This window comes from Felis catus, chromosome E2, assembly GCF_018350175.1.
Source record: "Felis catus isolate Fca126 chromosome E2, F.catus_Fca126_mat1.0, whole genome shotgun sequence".
In the NCBI taxonomy this organism is placed as follows: domain Eukaryota; kingdom Metazoa; phylum Chordata; class Mammalia; order Carnivora; family Felidae; genus Felis; species Felis catus.
In genome coordinates, this window is record NC_058382.1 from 13,868,891 (window position 1) to 13,888,650 (window position 19,760).

General features: G+C 52.0%; 1 protein-coding gene and 2 long non-coding RNA genes across 4 annotated transcripts; 1 reads left to right on the forward strand and 2 right to left on the reverse strand.

Moving 5' to 3' along the window:
* Positions 1-848: 848 nt before the first annotated feature.
* Positions 849-6,220, reverse strand: LOC123382302. Its single transcript, XR_006590493.1, has 2 exons — positions 6,006-6,220; positions 849-1,070 (listed from the first exon to the last, which is right to left on the reverse strand). It is a non-coding gene; the product is annotated as an uncharacterized LOC123382302 (long non-coding RNA).
* CYP2F1 (cytochrome P450 family 2 subfamily F member 1) lies at positions 5,058-17,141 on the forward strand. Of its 2 annotated transcripts, XM_006941235.5 has the most exons (11): positions 5,120-5,184; positions 5,290-5,354; positions 6,569-6,760; positions 6,860-7,022; positions 9,748-9,897; positions 12,217-12,377; positions 12,719-12,895; positions 13,305-13,446; positions 14,288-14,475; positions 15,067-15,208; positions 16,675-17,141. In XM_006941235.5, exons 3-11 carry the CDS (start codon positions 6,569-6,571, stop codon positions 16,854-16,856), a joined length of 1,497 nt encoding a protein of 498 aa, XP_006941297.1. In that variant the 5' UTR covers positions 5,120-5,184; positions 5,290-5,354; the 3' UTR covers positions 16,857-17,141. The 2 variants fall into 2 exon arrangements, with proteins under 2 accessions (XP_023101103.1, XP_006941297.1); XM_023245335.2 differs by lacking the exons at positions 6,569-6,760; positions 6,860-7,022 and having other exon boundaries at positions 5,058-5,184.
* LOC105261252 lies at positions 11,139-12,898 on the reverse strand. Its single transcript, XR_891159.4, has 2 exons — positions 12,756-12,898; positions 11,139-12,367 (listed from the first exon to the last, which is right to left on the reverse strand). It is a non-coding gene; the product is annotated as an uncharacterized LOC105261252 (long non-coding RNA).
* Positions 17,142-19,760: the final 2,619 nt, after the last annotated feature.

Here is a 19,760-nt window from a genome sequence, read left to right on the forward strand (position 1 = left end):
CTCTACACCCAGCATGGGGCTTGAACTCACAATCCCTCCATCAAGAGTCATACGCTCTTCTGGCTAAGCCAGCCAGGCTTCCTTCATTGTGGTTTTGATTTGCATTTCCCTGATGATGAGTGATGTTGAGCATCTTTTCATGTGTCTATTAGCCATCTGTATGTCTTATTTGGAAAAATGCCTATTCAGGTCCTCTGCCCATTTTTTATCAGATTGTCTGCTTTTTTAGTGTTCAGTTGTATAAGTACCTTATATATTTTAGATATTAACCCCTTATTGGATATATCATTTGTAAATATGTTTTCCCAGATGCCTTTTTGTTTTGTTGATGGTTTCCTTCACTGTACAAAAGCTTTTTATTTTGGTAGTCTCAATAGATTATTTTTGCTTTTGTCTCCCTTGTCTGAGGAGATATAACCAGAAAAATACTGCTAAGGCAGATATCAAAGAGATTACTGCCTATGTTTTCTTCTAGGAGTTTTATGGTTTCAGGCCTCACATTTAGGTCTTTAATCCATTTTGAGGGGCGCCTGGGTGGCTCAGTCAGTTGAGCTTCCGACTTCGGCTCAGGTCATGATCTCGCGGTCCGTGAGTTCCGGCCCCGCGTTGGGCTCTGTGCTGACAGCTCAGAGCCTGGAGCCTGTTTCAGATTCTGTGTCTTCTTCTCTCTCTGACCCTCCCCCATTCATGCTCTGTCTCTCTCTGTCCCAAAAATAAATAAACTTAAAAAAAACCCACTTTGAGTTTATTTTTGTGTATGGTGTGAGAAAATGGTCCAGTTTCATTCTTCTGCATGTATCTGTCCAGTTGTCCCAGCACCATTTATTGAAGAGACTGTCTTTTCACCATTTATATTCTCAGAATGCATATTTTTTTCAAAATCTTGTTTCACATGGTATTAGAAGACACTTATAACCAAATCCTCCCAATTTCTGATTCCTTTGAAAAGCCAGAGTGTATCCTTTGGGAGTCCCCATCACGCTCCCCAACACAACAATCCAGTGTGGCTCCTGAGCACAGCAGCCCACCTGGGTTTCCAACGCTGAATGGTGCTGTCCAGGTACCAGGTTCTGAAAAAGGAAAAACAAGTCTCATTGACAGTGCAGAGGAGCTCGGGGTCTGTGAGGTGTTCCCTTCCAGCACGGGATGGTGACACTTGAGCCAGGACATCTCTCCCCAAACTCTCCCTATTCCTTGACCTCCAAGCTAGAGGTGAGAGCATATGACAGGAAACTTGGTTCATTCATTTATTCATTCAGCAGCTCTAGTAGTTCACAATCACCCAGTAGTTTCTGACAGTCAAGGTTGCTGGTGAGGGCCCACACCAGGCAGTTACAAAAAATTTCCTACAGGGGGCGCCTGGGTGGCTCAGTCGGTTAAGCGTCCGACTTCGGCTCAGGTCACGATCTCACAGTTCGTGAGTTCAAGCCCCGCGTCGGGCTCTGTGCTGACAGCTCAGAGCCTGGAGCCTGCTTCACATTCTGTGTCTCCCTCTCTCTTTGCCCCTTCCCTGCTCATGCTGTGTCTCTCTCTGTCTCAAAAATAAATAAACATTAAAAAAATTTTTCCTACTGAAACGTTCAGTCCTATTGTTTACCCCTCTGTCTGCTGCCCTTCATCTCCATTCTCTGCAGCTGATGACTTTGTAAATGTGAGGCCCAACATCTCCCCCGGCTCTTCCTGAAAGAATGGGAGGCACATTCTGCAAATTAACTGACCAGGTACTGGTACTTTTTTCAAGTATCAAGGTCATGAAAGGCTGAGGAATTGACATAACCGTCATCCAGTATGACATCCATCCTGGATGCTGGGTGTCAGGGAGTAAGGACGGGGGACTCCCAAAGGACACAGCCCTGGATTTTCAAAGGAATCAGAAAATGAGGGGATCTGATTATGAGATAAGCAGTTGGTTGACTCAAGTCCTCTTCTAAAACCATGTAAAATAAAATTTAAAAAAAAAATCTACATTCTAAGGGGATGCCTGTCTGGCTTGGTCGGGGGAGGGAGTGGCACGGTAGCATGCAACTCTTGATCTTGGGGTCATGAGTTCGAGCCCCACGTTGAGTGCAGAGATTGCCTAAATAAATAAGTAAACCTCAAAAAATCTGCATGCTAAGAATACACAATGGGGAATTTATAAATATTCATAAATTGGAGGAGCCTCAGAAGACACAAAAAACTAAACACAATGTGAAATTCTAGACGAAATATTGGAAGAGAAAAAGGCCACTCATGGAAAAACATAAACTGAAATACAGTCTGTAGCCAGTAGTGTTGTACCAATGCCAATTTCTTTTCAATTTAATTTAATTTTTTTCATTTTTTTAACGTTTATTTATTTTTGATACAGAGAGAGACAGAGCATGAACGGGGGAGGGTCAGAGAGAGAGGAAGACACAGAATCCGAAACAGGCTCCAGGGTCCGAGCTATCAGCACAAAGCCCGATGCGGGGCTCAAACCCACCAACCGTGAGATCATGACCTGAGCCGAAGTTGGATGCTTAACCTACTGAGCCACCCAGGTGCCTCTGTTAATTTCTTAGTTGTGTTCATCGTATCATGATCTTGCAAGAGGTTCTCATGAGGGGAAGCTAGGTGAAGGGGAAGCAAAATATCTTTGTACTCTCTGCAACATCTCTGCACTTCTGAAAGCATTTCAAATTTATTTGTTTGTTTGTTTGTTTCTTTGTTTAGAGAAGGAGAAGGGGAGGGGCAGAGGGAGATGGAGAGAGAGAATCCCAAGCAGGCTCCATGCCCAGCACAGAGCCGGATGCAGGGCTTGATCCCACAACCGTGAGATCAGATCATGAACTGAGCTGAATCAGGAGTCAGACTGAGCCACCCAGGTGCCCCAAATATATGATTTTATAAAAGACTCTTCAAATATCTGCCATTTTTTATCTTCCTCGGTGTCTTTCCACTGCATGAAAGCTTTTGATCAGATAATGAAAGGGAATTCTGAAACCCTTTAACATCATTTCCTTCATTAATTACCCTAAACCACAGCTCTTCTGAGTCATATTTATTGACCCCTCCTGTGTAACCTTCCCCTGAACCCCCTTTAAGGTAGAATGGCTTATAGGCAGAATGAAAGGCCACTTCTGGAACCTCTTAGAACTGTTGAGCTTGCACAGAGGTCAACCTCTAACCTCAGTTTCAGCATCAGAGCGATGGGTAGAGACAGGACATATGGCTAAACATCCTACCACCACAGTATACCCACACACACACACACACAAAGAATTATCTCATCCGAACATCAGTAGTGCCAAGGTTGAGAAACCCTACAATACATCCCTTCCTACCCCCATATTTCCTCTGTAGCAAGGAAAGCAAGGCAGGCTGCAAGAAGAATTCAAAGCCCCTTAAAAGCTCTCCTCATGAAGGCCACGTTCCCTAGTGAGGCAGTCCCATTGGGACTCTCTCAAACCAGTTCTAGGGTCAGTTATGGGCTTCAGATGGATCCAGTCCTGTCTCCTCCCCCAGAAGTAGGGATAGATGCCAAGGGAAACTAGAGATATATAATCTCATAATTAAGCCTTCTTCCAGGACCTGCCCTAACCCACCTTTCTGAGATTTAAACAACAGCATGGGCCCCGCCTTCCTCCCGGCCATGTGCCTGAGACCTGGGGTGTCAAGTTCCCCAGGACCTTCAAGCACTTCCTCCCCCACCTCCATGGGAAAGGTGAACATGGTGTATACCCACACACCTGTGGGGGCACCCACAGCTCCACCTGGCCTCCCAGGCCCTTGACCTCAGGGGCTCTCTCTCCCATCCTATCTTCTGCCACTAGAGTCCTAGGCTCACTCCATGTTTTTGAAACCTTCCCTTCTGATCTGGCCAGTTACTGGGGCAGGTGCCCAGAGCAGACATAGCTGGTGGGGGCTGAGGAGAACAGGGGGAAGACTATGTGGGCAGAAGGCAGCAGGGGAATCATTCAAATCTGAGATCTGGCAGCACCTAGCTGGCTCAGTCAGTGGAGGGTGCAACTCTTGATCTCAGGGTTGTGAGTTCAAGCCCCACATTGGGTGTAGAGATTACTTAAAAATAAAATCTTTAAAAAGGAAAAAAAAAAAAAAACAAGGGGTGCCTGGGTGGCTCAGTTGGTAAGTGTCCAACTTCGGCACAGGTCATGATCTCCCGGTTCGTGAGTTTGAGCCCTGCATCTGGCTCTGTGCTGACAGCTCAGACTGAGCTGTCAGCTCAGAGCCTGGAGCCTGCTTCAGATTCTCTGTCTCCCTCCCTCTCACTCTGCCCCTCCCCTGCTCATGCTCTGTCTCTCTCTCTCTCTGTCTCTCTGTCTGTCTCTCTCTCTCTCTTTCTCTGTCTCTCTCAAAAATAAATAAATGTTAAACATTTTTTAAACAAAACCAAAAAAAATACCCAAATCTGAGGTCCTTTCTCCTCCACTTCTCCCAAACCCTTCTCCCAAACCCTCCTCCTAAACCCTCCTCCAGCTTCCCCCTACTTCAGTCCTGCACTGCAGTCTGACTCATGGAGGTGTGAGACAGAAAGAGAAAGGGACAGAAAGAGAAAGAGACAGAAAGAGAGATGCTCAGAGACAGGAGGAGATGGTGGCTGAGAAAGATGTACAGGGAGAGAGAGACAGAGAGAAAGAGAAAAGGCACGGGGAGAATTAGAGACAGAACAGAGATGAGAGACAGAGACTCAGAAATGCAGAGGATGAGAGAACAAGAGAGACAGAGACATAAAGAGAGACAAAAAAGATTCAGACGCAGAAGCAAAGTGAGACAGATACAGAAACTCAGAGACAAACCACAAGAGACGGAGAATGGCCAGAGGGCTGTGAACAGGCTCCAGAGAATGGGAGAACTCCAGCCCAGGACAGAAAGGAACTTGCCTGAGGTCACGTGCAGTCACAGGCAGAAATGAACTTGACCCCAGATGAATAGAACCAAGTGCCTAAAACACCAAAGAGACCCTGCCCCCACCCCTGGCTCATTTTGCCCAGCCCCAAAACCCCGGGTCAAACCCAAAACCAGACTCAGGGCTCCGAATGGCAAACAAATGGAGATTTTGCCCCACTCCAGGGAAAACGGCCACTACTGACCACAGGAATGGGTGTTGAGGTCAGCCCGAAAGAGGCCAGTGGAGGGTTCCCAAGGGATGGCACCCACCCAAGGCATCACTCCAACTGGCTGCAAGCCCGGGCCGCTCCCAAGGTAAGGTATAAAAGTGAAAGGGATTAAAAGTCACTGGGAAAACTGGGTGTGGAGGGGCATGGGCTGTGGACAGAGGTGATTTAAGAGCAGCCCCCTTCTCCCCAGGCCACAGAGCCACAGGGCACACGCCTGGAGCAGATCATATCTCAGCCGTCCTAGAAGTTCAGCAGGTAAAGGGCCAAGTGCGGGTCACAGAGGAGGAGGGTGGCTCTCAAGAGCGGGGTCATCGGCTTCATTTCCTTGTCACTACGATTGGCCGGGATCTCCCTTTTCCTCTTCTGAGGGTTCTCAGGGTCTCTGGGCCTGTGTTTCTGGGGCTCTCTCTGGCTCTGTTCGTTCATATGACAAATGTTTTAGACCTCACGGTAGGCTGGGCACTGGGTCTTGATCACTGGCTCTTTACCCAGCGGGTGGCATCTGTGGAATGAGCCCTGAGCCCATGGGGTCAGAACCCCTGATTCTTTTCTATCTGATTCTGCCCCCTTCTCTGTCTCAGTCTGTCTTGGCCTCTGTTTCTAGGTGTCTGTCTAATGTTCTGTGCGTGTGTGTGTGTGTGTGTCTGTCTCTCTCTTGCCCTTTCTGTACCTTTCAGTGCCCATCTCTAAGTCTCTTAGGAAGTGTGTGTCTGTCTGTCCGCCTCTCTTCTGTCTGTCTCTAGCTCTGTACCTTGATTTGTCTGTCTCTGTCCTTGTGTGTCTCTATCTCTAATCACTCTCTGTGTGAGAGTCAGTCTCATGATAGACGGCAGATGATGACAGACAGACAGATGATAGAGAGACATCTATAGATATTCCAATATCTTACTTGGTTTTTCCAAATACCTCATTATCTCCATGTGTATCTCTGTCTCTCTGTCTCCATCTCTCCATCGGCCTCTGTTCCGTTGCTGTCTCTCTTGCTGTCGGTCTCTCTGCATTTTGACTGCCTCTGCCTCTGTTTTCTCCTGGTCTCCATGCCCTTTTTTTCCTTCTCTGTCCCCACCCCTCACTTCTGTCCCCTCAGGCCTTGGTTGTTCCCTCTCCCTGCCTCTCTATCTCCTCCCTTCTCTCTCTCTTTTTTTTTTTTAATATTTATTTATTTATTTATTTATTTATTTATTTATTTATTTTGAGAGATAGCCCAAGCAGGGGAGGGGCAGAGAGATAGGGAGAGAGAGGATCCCAAGGCGGGGCTCAAACTCAGGGAACCACGAGATCATGACCTGAGCAGAAATCAAGAGTCCAATGTCTAACCAGCCGAAACACCCAGGTGCCCCTCCTTCCTTCTTTTCTTCTGCCCCCATTTCCAGGGTGTGGGGGAGGCAAGTCCCAGGAGCTGCAGAGTGAAGGGATTTTGCTCCCTCCCTGGCCCTGCGGGTCCTATGCTCTCCCACTTCGCTCCCCAGATGTCTGCGGCTGCTTTCACCATAGACAGTATGAGCACAGCCATCTTGCTCCTGCTCCTGGCTCTCACCTGTGTGTTCCTGATGCTCAATTCAAGGGGCAAGAGCCGGCTGCCCCCAGGCCCTAGGCCTCTCCCACTCCTGGGAAACCTGCTGCAGCTTCGCTCCCAAGACATGCTGACTTCTCTTACCAAGGTGCAAGGACCTAGGGTTGGGTGAGAAGGGAGGAACAGGAGGAGGGGTCCCAGGGTCCCAGACCCTCCCCCCCCATGACGTCTGTTTCCCTACCCTCAGCTGAGCAAGGTCTATGGCTCGGTGTACACAGTGTACCTGGGGCCCAGACGCGTAGTGGTCCTCAGCGGGTACCAAACCGTGAAGGAGGCCCTTGTGGACCAAGGGGACGATTTTAGTGGCCGTGGCGACTACCCCACCTTTCTCAACTTCACTAAGGGCAATGGTAAGCCTGCTCCCCATCTTCTCCCCTCTCCAGCTCACTCCACACTGAGGGAGGGGATAAGGGTAGGGGACTGTCCTCCCAATTTTGGTGACACCCAGGGCTACTAATCTCACCAATGACACCAGCTGGGATGGAGCCAGACAGTGCTAGTCTAGGTAGACTCAGTTCCACCTTCTCCATCCCCAAATCCCACCACCATTTTGAAATGCGCTTCCACACCAATCCCCCACCTGCGTCCAACTCCAGCCCCATTCTCATCCCAATCCCTATCTCTAGCCTGACCACATTATCAAATCTCCATCTCAGTCAAGTGGCCAAATTATCTGGCCCAGCCCACATTGTCCACCTCAAGCCAGTCCTCGTCAACCCTACCTCCATGTTCCCCATTCCAACCTCAACTTTCATCGTTACCTGCAACGCTGACTTCATCTCCCTCCAACCCTCCATTCCCATTATGAACCCTCTCCCAAACCCCACATTAAAATCTGTTATCAACCCCATCCTGACCATCAAACTGAACTCCACCATTATTTTTCTCCCCAGCCCCAGCCCTATCTTCTATCCCAATCACCCATTGAAGTTGCTCGTTTCAGTTTCATTTTCAACCCTAATCAAACCGCCATCACCAAAACTAACCTCAGCACATATCCACCCAGCCCCAAACTAATCTCAAGCCCAATCTACCAGTCTTTTCCATTCTATACAACTCCATTCCCATCAGCAACCTCAATTTATCATCAACCCCATAATCCCTCCTCCTCCCCCATTGTCATCCCATCCCAATCCAAACCCAGGTCCATCCCACCTAGCCAACAACTCACATCAACTCCAAACCTCTCCTATCTCAATACCCTGTCCTCCTTAGGTTTGGAAATCACCTAGTCTTCCGGGTGTTCTTTCTTTTTTTCTTAAAATTTTTTTTAATGTTTATTTTTGAGAGAAAGAGACAGAGTGTGAGCAGGGGAGGGATAGAGGGAGAGGGAGACACAGAATCTAAAGCAGCCTCCAGGCTCCGAGCTATCAGCACAGAGCCCGACCCGGGACTCAAAGCCATGAACCATGAGATCATGATCGGAACCAAATCTGGACGCTTAACCGACTGAGCCACCCAGGCACCCTGTTTCTTTCTTTCTTCTTTTTTTTTTTTTAACATAAATCTTTTATTCAGAGAAAGCCATAAGACAAAGCCCAATAAATGACAAGGGAAAGGGAGGGGGAGAAAGAGATAAGATTGGCAGAAAGTTGCTCTGATTGAAACGGGGATCCTGGAGACCTGCATCCTCAACTATCCTTCTCCCCCTAAAGAACCCCTGGGGCTCCTCCTGTCCCCTTCACTAGGTGGGTACCAGCTGCTCCAGGATTTGGTAGCAAAGAGCTCTAGTTGAAAGCAAGAACAGGGGCACCTGGGTGGCTCAGTGGACTAAGCATCCAGCTCTTGATTTCAGCTCAGGTCATGATCTCACTGTTGGTGAGATCAAGCCCCACACTGGGCTCTGCGCTGATGGCATATGGAGCCTGCTTGGAAGTCTCTCTCTCTCTCTCTCTCTCTCTCTCTCTCTCTCTCTCTCTCTCTCTCTTCCCTCTCCCTCTCTCTCAAAATAAGCTTTAAAACAAACAAACAAAAAATCCAGTGCATTGAGTACACATTCCACCTTCATGTCCCCTTCCCGGTCTTGGTCTGATGACCTCACCCGTCCAGGTACACCAGGTACAAGGAAGTGGAGACAGTAGCGGTTTCTTTCTACTTGCCACACAGAAACCATCTGGATACATACTTTATCTGTTACTAGTTCTTCCTTACATAGTACAAAGGATAACAACAGGGTTCTGCTCCTTCCTGGGTGTGTGCCTTTGGACAAGTGGCTTCCTCTCTCTGACCCTGAGTTGGCTGGGATGAGAAAGCTGTTTGTTCCAAGTCAATGAGATAAGGCAGATGGTGTAAGGCAATCAGCGTCGTTTTTTCTTCTTTCGCTTCTAGTTCTCTGCTTGCTCCAGGGAAACCAGAGACAAACACATCGGGAGACCTTATCCTATTGTAGCCCCATCACCAAATTATGACCACCTAGCGTAGTCAGGGCTGGAATGGGGAGCTGTAGGAGACCAGCGGCAAGTGCCTGAGCCAGCCAAGGGAGGGTCAGCAAGGGCATCGCGGAGAAAGGGACCTCTAAGCTGAGACTTAAAAGATGAGGACCACCATTCAGGAGCAGACAGATGTTGAAGAGTGTTCTGGAAGGACTAGACTGTGCAAAGACCCCGAGTCCAGGGAAAGAAAGTTCCTAGACGAGGTCCTAATGTTTATTTCTCTTGCTTTTCTCCCTCGTTTGTGCTTTCATTAATTAATAAGCAATCACCAGCACCTCCTGTGTGGTAAGGCCGGCGATGGACAATGCTAGGGACAAGGTGGTGACCAAGACAGCCCCTCCACCCCCCATCTTCACAGCGTAGAGAAGGAGATAGCCCCATGGCCAGACAGTGATGGTCTAGAGTGATCAGGTCTGTGATGAGGGAAACAGAGAGATCAGGACTATGGTGAGGAAGCCCATGGCCCTAGGGAACCTCAGAGAAGGCACCTGACCTGGCCTGGAGGGTTAGGAAGGGCTTCCTGGGAGGGGGTAGATTCCACACTCTGAGTCTCTCCCCCAGAAGACACTGGGAAAGGGGACTCAGGTGGCGACGGTCTTGGAAATAAGCCATCAGTAGAGCTGGCCTCTCCCCTTCTCGCCAGGCCTCGCCTTCTCCAATGGGGACCGGTGGAAGGCCCTGAGGAGGTTCTCCATCCAGATTCTGCGGAACTTCGGGATGGGTAAGAAGAGCATCGAGGAGCGGATCCTGGAGGAAGGCCGCTTCCTGCTGGCAGAGCTACGGAAAACTGAAGGTTGGTCCTCGAACGCAGTTGATACGCCTAACTCACATCCATCTTACTTAGTCATCAGGACTGCCAGAGAGTGTGGGCGTGAACTTAAAACTGCTGGAGGCTCCTCACTTGGCCCACGGTGAGAGTGGTGCCCCCTGGAGGTGGGTCAGCTCCAGGTGCTATGTTCTCTGAGGTACGGCAAGACGGGTTATGTGGTGGTTGTTCCGCTGCGCTGTCCCTGCGTGGTATTCTGAATGCAGTGTGTATCATTGTGGTGGATGGTGATGATGATGATGATGATACTTTTTTTTTTAACATTTATTCATTTTTGAGAGAGACAGAGCGCAAGCAGGGGTGGGACAGAGAGAGAAAGAGACACATAATCCACAGCAGGCTCCAGGCTCTGAGCTGTCAGCACAGAGCCCGACACAGGGCTCGAACTCACAAACTGTGAAATCATGACCTGAGCTAAAGTCGGACGCCCAACCGACTGAGCCCCCCAGGCGCCCAATGATGATGATACTCTTGACACCACACCACTTATGGGGGCCCTGTGTTAAGCACACTTTGGTGCATAAGCCCCTGGAGCCTCAGAACGATCCATTTTGCAGATGAGGAAACAGAGGCATAGAGATCAACCAACTGTCTTGAAATGATCAAGCTAGTCAGTGGAGAAGCAAAGGTTTAAACCCGGTTCTTGCCGACACCAAGGTCCACACTTTGCACATGAATGCCCGTTTACTGAGTACTTCCTGAGACCAGGGGCTGTACTAAACTCTTCACACATATGAACACATCCCACGTCCCCTGAAACCCTAGGAAGCTATTACAAGTGATGAACCTCAGGCCCAGAAAGGTTAAGTCATGTGCCCAGGAAGTGGCAGAGCTGGGGTGTAAAACCCAGCTCAAAACTGCCCACCCATGAAAAAAAAAGAGTTAAGAATAAAGACACTTACATGGTGCCTACCATGGGCCAGCACTGTTCCAAGAATTTCGTGTATATTACCTCCTTGAACAATCACCCAAACCTAAGCAGGAGTCCTATTTTAAACCCCATTTTACAGGAGAAGAAACTAAAACACAGAGAGGCAGACAGCCCTCTACCCTGATCTCCAAATCTTGCTGGCTTTTGACAGGAAAAAAAAAAAAAAAATGATGCTGCAGGGTTGGAATGATGGGATGTAAGTAAAGGAATAACTGCCTGAGTTAGTTTCCTGTAGCTGCTACTTAAAAAAAAAAAAAAAAAAAAGCCGCAAACTTAGTGACTTAAAGCAGCACACATTTATTCTCTTACAGTTCTGGAATCCGAAGTCTAAAACTAAAACGGGTGGGCAGAGCTGACTCCTGGAAACTCTAGGGGAAAATCCATTTCCTTGCCTTTTCCAGCCTCTAGAGGCCACCCACGTTCCTGACCTCGTGGTCCCTTCCCCTCTTCTTCAAAGCCAGCAACACAGCATCTCCCAATATCTGTACTTCTCTCTCTCTCTCTCTCTCCCTCCTCCCTCACTCTCCCTCTCCATCATCATATCACCTTTTCTTACTCAGACCCTTCCGCCTCCATTGTAATTACATTAGATCCACTCGGATAAGCCAGAGAATAATCTCCCCATCTCAAACTCCTTAATTTAATCACAGGTTCACAGGCTCTTAGAGATTAGGACGTGGACATTTGGGGAGGGGCGGGGCATTATTCAGCCTACCACAGCACCCTGGCTTATACAGGCTCAGGATGGACCAGGCCCTTACCCAGCCACCCTTCCAACTCCTTCCACCAGCCCCATGAGGAGAAGACTGTCACCAAGCCCATTTTACAGACGAGAAAGCTGAGGTTCAGAGAAGGGAAGTCAGTTTATCCAGGTCACACAGAGATTAAGAAGCCAAGGCCAAGTCCAAACTGTCTATCTACCTCCAGACTCAGTTTTCTGGGCCGTGCTGTGTGGCATGGCCAATGGGCTATTTTCTGTGATCCCTTCAGTGGTCAGACCACTGGGTGTTAGGGGTTGTGTCGCTGTGTCACTGCTGGCTGAGGCTGTAGTGTTGTCAGGCGCTGATGTAGTATTGTGTTGTGTTGTTTATTGCGTGTGTTGTCTTGCGTGGTGCGTGCTGCGGGTCGGATGGCGAAGAGGAGCCTGTTCCGTTGCTTGGTGGTGGTGTGGATGTGCCGCAGGGCCTTGTGGGTTCTGCGTTGCCAGGTACTCTTGCGGTTGTTTATGACGCATGCTGGGTGGCCAAGGAGCACTTGTTTTGTGCTCCAAGTGACCTTGCCTCGTTGTACTGCCATTCAGGAATCCGGTGTGTTGCACAATGTGCCCCTTGACTCATTCTGCCCCTGACCCTCAGGCAAGCCCTTCGACCCCACGTTCGTGCTCAGCCGCTCGGTGTCGAACATCATCTGCTCCGTGATCTTCGGCAGCCGCTTTGACTACGACGATGAACGTCTGCTCACCATTATCCGCCTCATCAATGACAACTTCCAAATCATGAGCACCCCCTGGGGAGAGGTCAGGAGGCCTAGTTGGCGGGGGTACAGGGTTGGGGTTCGTCCTGGGACATAGGGGAAACAGCGGGCGGGGAAGAGGTGCGCTTGACCCTGTCTGGCCCCGCCCTTTCCCGTCTGGCCCCGCCCTTTCCCGTCTGGCCCCACCCCGCCTAGCCTAAGATCACTCTCTCCACCAAGTTGCCACACACAGAGTCCCCGCTCCACCTCGGCCTCTCCAGAACCTAACTGACCCTCAAGACTCCGCCCGCCCGTGCCTACCTGCTCCCCCCTGACCTCACCGGCCTCTGCCCCCCACACACTGCCTGATCCTCCAAACCCCTCCGACCCTCCCCCCATCCCCAGTTGTACAACGTCTTTCCAAGCGTCCTGGACTGGTTACCTGGGCCGCACCGACGCCTTTTCCGGAACTTCGGGCGCATGAAGGACCTCATCGCCCGCAGCGTCCGCGACCACCAGGACTCCCTCGACCCCAGCTCTCCCCGCGACTTCATCGATTGCTTCCTCAGCAAGATGGCACAAGTAAGCCCGGCCTGGAAGTCTCATCCCTGATCTGACCTGCTGCCCCAGCCTCAACCCAACGAGGATCCCGGGTTGAGCGGGTTTGAGAATGATCTCCCAGCCTCCCGGGAAGTGCAGTTAGAACTCCCGGCTCTGCTCGGCGGGAGCCCAGAGCCACTGGGGGCCACGGCCCGCCCCGATTAACAGCTCATTAAGAAGTCCCTAAGGCTCTGTTAATTGTGGGCCCTGCGGCTGAGATTTTCTCTAGCCGGCCCTTACGCACTCCCCAGCTTCCCCGACCGAAAGAAAGTTAAACAGAGGAGGGACTGAGCTGACACCCAACGGGGGTTGTGCAGAGCTGAGCCTGTGGTCAGTGTCCGGGCGGGATCTCCTGGCCCGGGCTCATATCCCCGCCCCTCAACCTCCGCAGGAGAAGCAAGACCCGCACAGCCACTTCCACATGGATACCCTGCTGATGACCACACATAACCTGCTCTTTGGGGGCACCGAGACCGTGGGCACCACGCTGCGCCACGCCTTCCTTGTGCTCATGAAGTACCCAAAAGTGCAAGGTGCGCGCGCCCCAAGCCTGCCCACAGCGCCAAGGGCCACACCCGCTCCGCACGCGTGCCCCACGGGCCTCAGCTCGCTCGCCTCGAAGCCCCGCCCAGCATGCCAGACAGCCCAATCCTCCGGCTTACGCCCGGGACCCACAGCCAAACCCACAAACCCACACGGAGGCCCAGCCCACCCACACGGTTCCCGCGGTCCACACAGCTTGCCGGACCCCGGACCCGGGACCGCGCCCTCATGGTCTTGCTTTGCGGCCCACCTCTGACCCTGACCACCCAGCACGCGTCCGGCCTCGGAGCCGGGATCTCCCAGTCCGCCTAGAGCCTGGCCCTGAGCCTCAGCCGCAGGGCCAGCCAGGAACCATCAGTCTGACCCACAAAGTCTGACCACCTGCCCACACAGCACGGTCTGCGACCCCATCTCGCCCAAACCCCGCCTCTGGGCAGATCCCGGAACCCTGGCCTCCGGCACAGAGTCTATTAGGGTCCACGCCGCCTGCCGCATCCGGGATCTCTCGGAGCTTACGCACAGCCCACCCACTCGACCCACCCCCCAGCGGGCCAGGTCCTCCCATCGGGGACCTGGACTCCAGGCAGCCCCTAAGCCCCTCCCGCCCAACCCCGCCCCTAGGAGCCCTTGCACCAAACAAATTTTCGTCCTCACCTACAACTCTCAAACCAACCCTTCCCTCCGTGGCCCCCGCTAACCCCCACAGGGACCTCTGCAGCGGCCCTCCTACTGGGAAGCAGGGGCTGGACCCCGCCCACACAAGCATACCCCGCTCCCCAGCCCAGTCGAGCCCTCTGGTACCCCCGACTAGGCTCCCCTCTCCACCTGCAGCCCGCGTACAGGAGGAGATCGACAGCGTTGTGGGACGGGCGCGGCTGCCGGCGCTGGAGGACCGGGCGGCCATGCCTTATACAGATGCGGTGATCCACGAGGTGCAGCGCTTCGCAGACGTCATCCCCATGAACTTGCCGCACCGCGTCACCCGGGACACAGCCTTTCGCGGCTTCCAGATACCCAAGGTGTGCTGGGCATCTGGCAATGGACAGCTGGCACACTAGAAGAGGCATCCCAGATTTGCTAATGGCTTCCGGGGCTCTAGCAAGGAGGATCCCAGGCCCTAGCAATCAGTACCCTGGGCCTTGGCGACTGGCATCCCAAGCCCCAGCAACAGACATCTGAGGCACTTAAATCCAGAGCCTCAGCCCCTTCCCAAGACCCTATTCGGTACTGTAATGGACTGGATCCTGACCCTGAACTCCAGATCTCTTCCCCGTGACAGGTTCCCTAACCCCTCTCCAGCATCCCCAGGCTCTAAGACTTCATCCTGGGGGTCCCCTGTGCCTAAGCACTGTTCTGAGACCTCTCCCTCTTCCCAGAAACCCCAAACCTGCTCTGACAAGGGGAGGTATCCTCCATCCCTGTGCACAAAGCTTCCAGCACCCACTTGGGACCCCAGAGAGTGACACACATTTCCTGAATCCCTGATGGAGTCCTATGCTTCACATCGCCTTCTCAAGTCCCTGGGACCTCCAGCCCGGTCAAATAGAAGTTTTAGCTTGAGAATCTCCCAGATTTTCTACCCCACTGATTCTGCCTCCCTACTCACACAGGGCACGGATGTCATTACCCTCCTTAATACAGTCCACTATGATCCCAGCCAGTTCCTGACGCCCCAGGAATTCAACCCTGAGCATTTTCTGGATGCCAATCAGTCCTTCAAGAAGAGCCCTGCCTTCATGCCCTTCTCAGCCGGTGAGAACCACAGGGGCAAGAGTCAGGGTCTTTGGGGCCCCATATTCCTACCTACATTCCTCAGTCCTTTTTTTTTTTTTTTTTAATTTTTTTTTTATTTTGAGAGAGAGAGAGAGAGACAGGGGCACGAGCAGGGGAAGGGCAGGGAGTGAAGGTGAGAGAGAATCCTAAGCAGGCTCCCCTCTGCCAGCGCAGAGCCAGACTTGGGGCTCAGTCTCACCAACCCCCAGATCATGATCTGAGCCGAAATTAAGAGCCGGATGCTTCACGGACTCAGCCACCCAGACGCACCGCCCCCCTCCCCCCCCCGACACCTTTTTTTTTCTTCAGTCCTAATTCCACTCTCAAACCCTCTCACTTCTTCATCCCACCGCATCCTCATGTTCTCACTCCGAACTCTGTTCCTATAGGGAGATAATGACTAAAATCCTTGCGGAGGGAAGCGGGGAGGCAGGATATTAATTCAACTTGGGAGGGGGTCACCGTCAGCCACTGGGTGGCGCAGGTGAGCAGTTCTAGTTTTCCTTGGCTTTGGTCTTTATCCTGCCGAAAAAATATCTTTCCTGTTCAACCCAGTAGCAGAAATAAAAAGGAGGGAGGGGGAATAATAATAAGCCACTTACATATTGTCTACTGTGTGCCAGGCAAAACTTTTAAGAAGACCTATTAGAGTGGTGGCTAAGAGGTTTTACAGCCAGACCCCAGCTCAGTCATCCCCCAGCTATAACGGCCTGGAATATGTTACTTCACCTCTCTGTGCCTCAACTTCCACGTCTATAAAGTGGAGAATGATAAGGCCCACCTCTTGGAATTATTATGAGGATTAACTTAACATCAGTATACTGCCTAGAGTAACCTATGACACGCAATGACCTACATGGCACCATATTCTCATTTCTTTACCTGAATTTACCATTCACAACACTCTAATGAGGTACTATTATCATCCCCATTTTATTTCATTTCACTTTTTTTTAAACGTTTATTTATTTTTGAGACAGAGAGAGACAGAGCATGAAGGGGGGAGGGTCAGAGAGAGGGAGACACAGAATCGGAAGCAGGCTCCAGGCTCTGAGCTGTCAGCACAGAGCCCGACGCGGGCCTCGAACTCACGGACCGCGAGATCATGACCTGAGCCGAAGTCGGCCGCTCAACCGACTGAGCCACCCAGGCGCCCCTCATTTCACTTTTTATCATCCCCATTCTACATACCCAGAAACTGGCTTGCCCAAGATCACAGAACTCGTAACTGCAGAGTCGGGATTGGAACCCGTGAACTCGCCCTTGTATCGTTGGGCCAGATCCTTCTTGGTCCCGGACTTAAAGCACCTTTACAGATCTTTAGATGGGTGGGTCTGTGACGTCTCCAACCATTAGCTTCATATGTGTTTCTCCGAGAATTTGGGACCGGAGCCCCTCACCCCGTCTCATCTCACCGCTCCTGGGCCACCTCCCCACCCCCGCAGGTCGCCGAGTGTGCCTGGGCGAGTCGCTGGCGCGCATGGAGCTCTTCCTCTACCTCACCGCCATCCTGCAGAACTTCTCGCTGCAGCCGCTGGGGGCGCCCGAGGACATCGACCTGACGCCGCTCAGCTCCGGGCTCGGCAACTTACCGCGGCCTTTCCAGGTGTGCCTGCGCGCGCGCTGACGCCGCGGCCCTTCCAGATCCGCCAGGGGGCCGGGAGGCCCGCCGTGGGGCTGGCGCCGTCCTCTTCTCGTTCCAACTGTGCCCGTGATCCCTCTCGCTGTCACGCTCGCTTCCCCGCACCTGAGCCTGCCGCCTACCGGTCCGTCCGCGCCCCCATCTCGACCTGGTCGGCGCCCCCCAGAAGCAGAGAAGCGCAAAGGGAAGGGGAAGTGCTTGCCTCGTTCCTATTGCGCGCCCTCTTGGGGGCCGTTTGTTGAATCATTTTCTAGTAAATTGTAAAAGATTCCAAGTGCCTGGGCTGAATTATAGAGAGGACGGTCCCCCAGGATGGGGGGAAGGAATGTCTGGCTGCAGAGAAAGGAGACACCAAACTGACCGGTTCTACCGTCACCCTTAGAGTGGCCAAAAACTGGGAGAAATTGTTTCCCAGGGTAATAACGGCTGTGAGGCCTGACGACAGAGAGGCAGAGCAACCCAGGCAGAGAAAAAGACAGCAGTCTAGAGACATAAGGATGCGGTCGGCCCAGAGATGCAGTACAAAGGTGGAGATATAAGCAGGGAGAACATGAGAGACTGAGCGATAGACACACAGAGACTGAGAAATAACAGTTACTCAAACTTACACAGTGCTTCCTATTCACTCTAAGGCCCCGTTTAAATCTCCCTGTGAGGCAAAGCAGCATGTTACACTTTTAGAGACTCAGAGAGATGAAATGCCTTGGCCAAGATCACACGGCCGGAGGGCGACGGAGCTGGGATCAGGATGCAGACTCCAACGCTGGTCCCCTCCACCTCACAAGTCAGAGACACAGAGCAATGCAGAGGGGTACAGGGACGGAGAAATGGGGAGACAGAGAGGAGAGAGAGAGACAAAGAAAGAAACAGAAATGGCCAGGGAAGAAGGGCAATGAAGAGGGGAAGGGAGGCACCAGGAAGCCTGAAAGACCATTCCCTTGTCTTGCAATGTATCCCTTTGGGGTAGGGATAGCAGTCCCAGGCATGGGGCCTCCCAACCTGAGACTGGGCTTGTTAGCCTGACATCCTGCTGACAGAAGCTTTTCTCAATGAGTGGGCAGGCATCTTAAGCTCCAAGGAGCCAGAGTCAGAGGGGCGGTGGCCCCCCAGCCATGGGCGGAGGTGGCTTAGGTGACCGTACCCTAAATGGGGCCTCCCCAAGGCCATCCAGAAGCTAGGACACAACACATTCTGCTGAGACTTATAGGCGGTCCCCACACCCACAGGCGTCGGCTCCTTAATCCCCATGCTGTTCCCACCACAGGCCAACAAGAGTCTGCCCCAAGGGCCCAGGCAGGGTCGCAGAGATGGAGAGAGAGAGGGAGAGACTCAGAGGTCCCGAGAAAGAAAGATGGGGAGACAACAGCAAAGAGAAACACATGGAAATACTGAAAAAGAGTTGGAGAGAGACAGGAGAGACCAAGAGATGCAGAGACAGATGGGAGAGATCATGAAAACCAAAGACCAGGAGTGACACAGAGAGACAGTGGACAGATGCTCAGAGAGAAGGAAGACAGGAGATGCTAAAACAGAGATAGAGGGGCGCCTGGGTGGCTGAGTCAGTGAAGCACCCGACTTCGGCTCAGGGCATGATCTTGAGGTTCATGAGATCGCACCCTGAGTCAGGTTCTACACTGACAGCGCAGAGCCTGCTTGGGATTCTCTCTCTCCCTCTCTCTGCCCCTCCCCTACTCATGCTCGCTCTCTCTCTCTCTCTCTCTCTCTCTCAAAATAAATAAACACACACACACACACACAAGATGAGACAGAGACACAAGAAGAGAGACAGTCACAAGGATTCAGCAAGACAGAAACTGAAAAAAATAGAGTCTAAGTTAGAGATAGAAACAGACAGAATTCGGGATACAGAGAGTCACGCATTGGTTCAACATTTACTGATCCCCCACTGTGTATTTTAGTGCTGGGGATACAGAAGTGAACAACAAATGCCAGCTCTTGAGGAGACCCAGAGAAAGCAGTTCATCTGAAAGCCTGACACAGTGGGATGGGGCCAGGTCAGGGGAGGGCACACCCCGCAGCACCCCTGCTGTCTCTGGAGTCAGCCCCTGTAACCGGGGAGGGGGGGGTAGGGTGGCGGGGGGCAGGGGGCCTGCCCACACTCCTTGCCAGTCATTGGGTTCCTGGACAGAAAGGCTGACAGGGAAGGAGATCCATGGCAGAGATAGAGGCAGGGAGACAGGGAAGAGGGAGATTAAGGGTAAGATAAACTGGGAGGGATACAGATATGAACAGAAGCAGGTACTGAGAGTAAAACAGAAAGAGAGAGAGATGAAGAAAGAAACAGAAATTGAGAGTGAGAGATGAAACAAAGATAGAGACAGAGATACTGAGAGACATTCCTGGAAACAAGCCCAGTTCCAGACAGTGCACAGCCCCCACCCTCTCCCCACCTCTGGGCCCTGTGCCAGGCACCTGTCAGAAGCCTAGATCTGGTGAGGCACGGCCAGGTGAGGCAGGTGCTGGTGGGAGGGTGGGCCTCATTCCTGAACAGTGTTTTGAGCTCTGACTCAGCCCCATCCCCAACCCTACCCCTGGGCACCTTGTGCCCTCTGGCCCACACCCCCAGGCGTGGCCATCAAGACCTGGCCTCAGGTGGGGGTGCCCAGTGAGACTCATGGGAAACTGGAGACATGGGGTGCAGCAGCATGGGCATAGGACATTCAGGGACATCTGGGAACTAGAGCATTGGGAACAGAGGTGGTGAGGGGTTCAGGGTAAGGCACAAGGCGGTCAGCATGTGGGAAGGCACCCAAGAGTCATAAGGCTAGGCACAGAAGTGCCAGGCTGATGGGTGCCAGGAGGCTAGGGGATTTGAGGGAGCATCTGGTAGATAGGTACAGAATACCAGGTTCCAAGAGCAAGGGAATG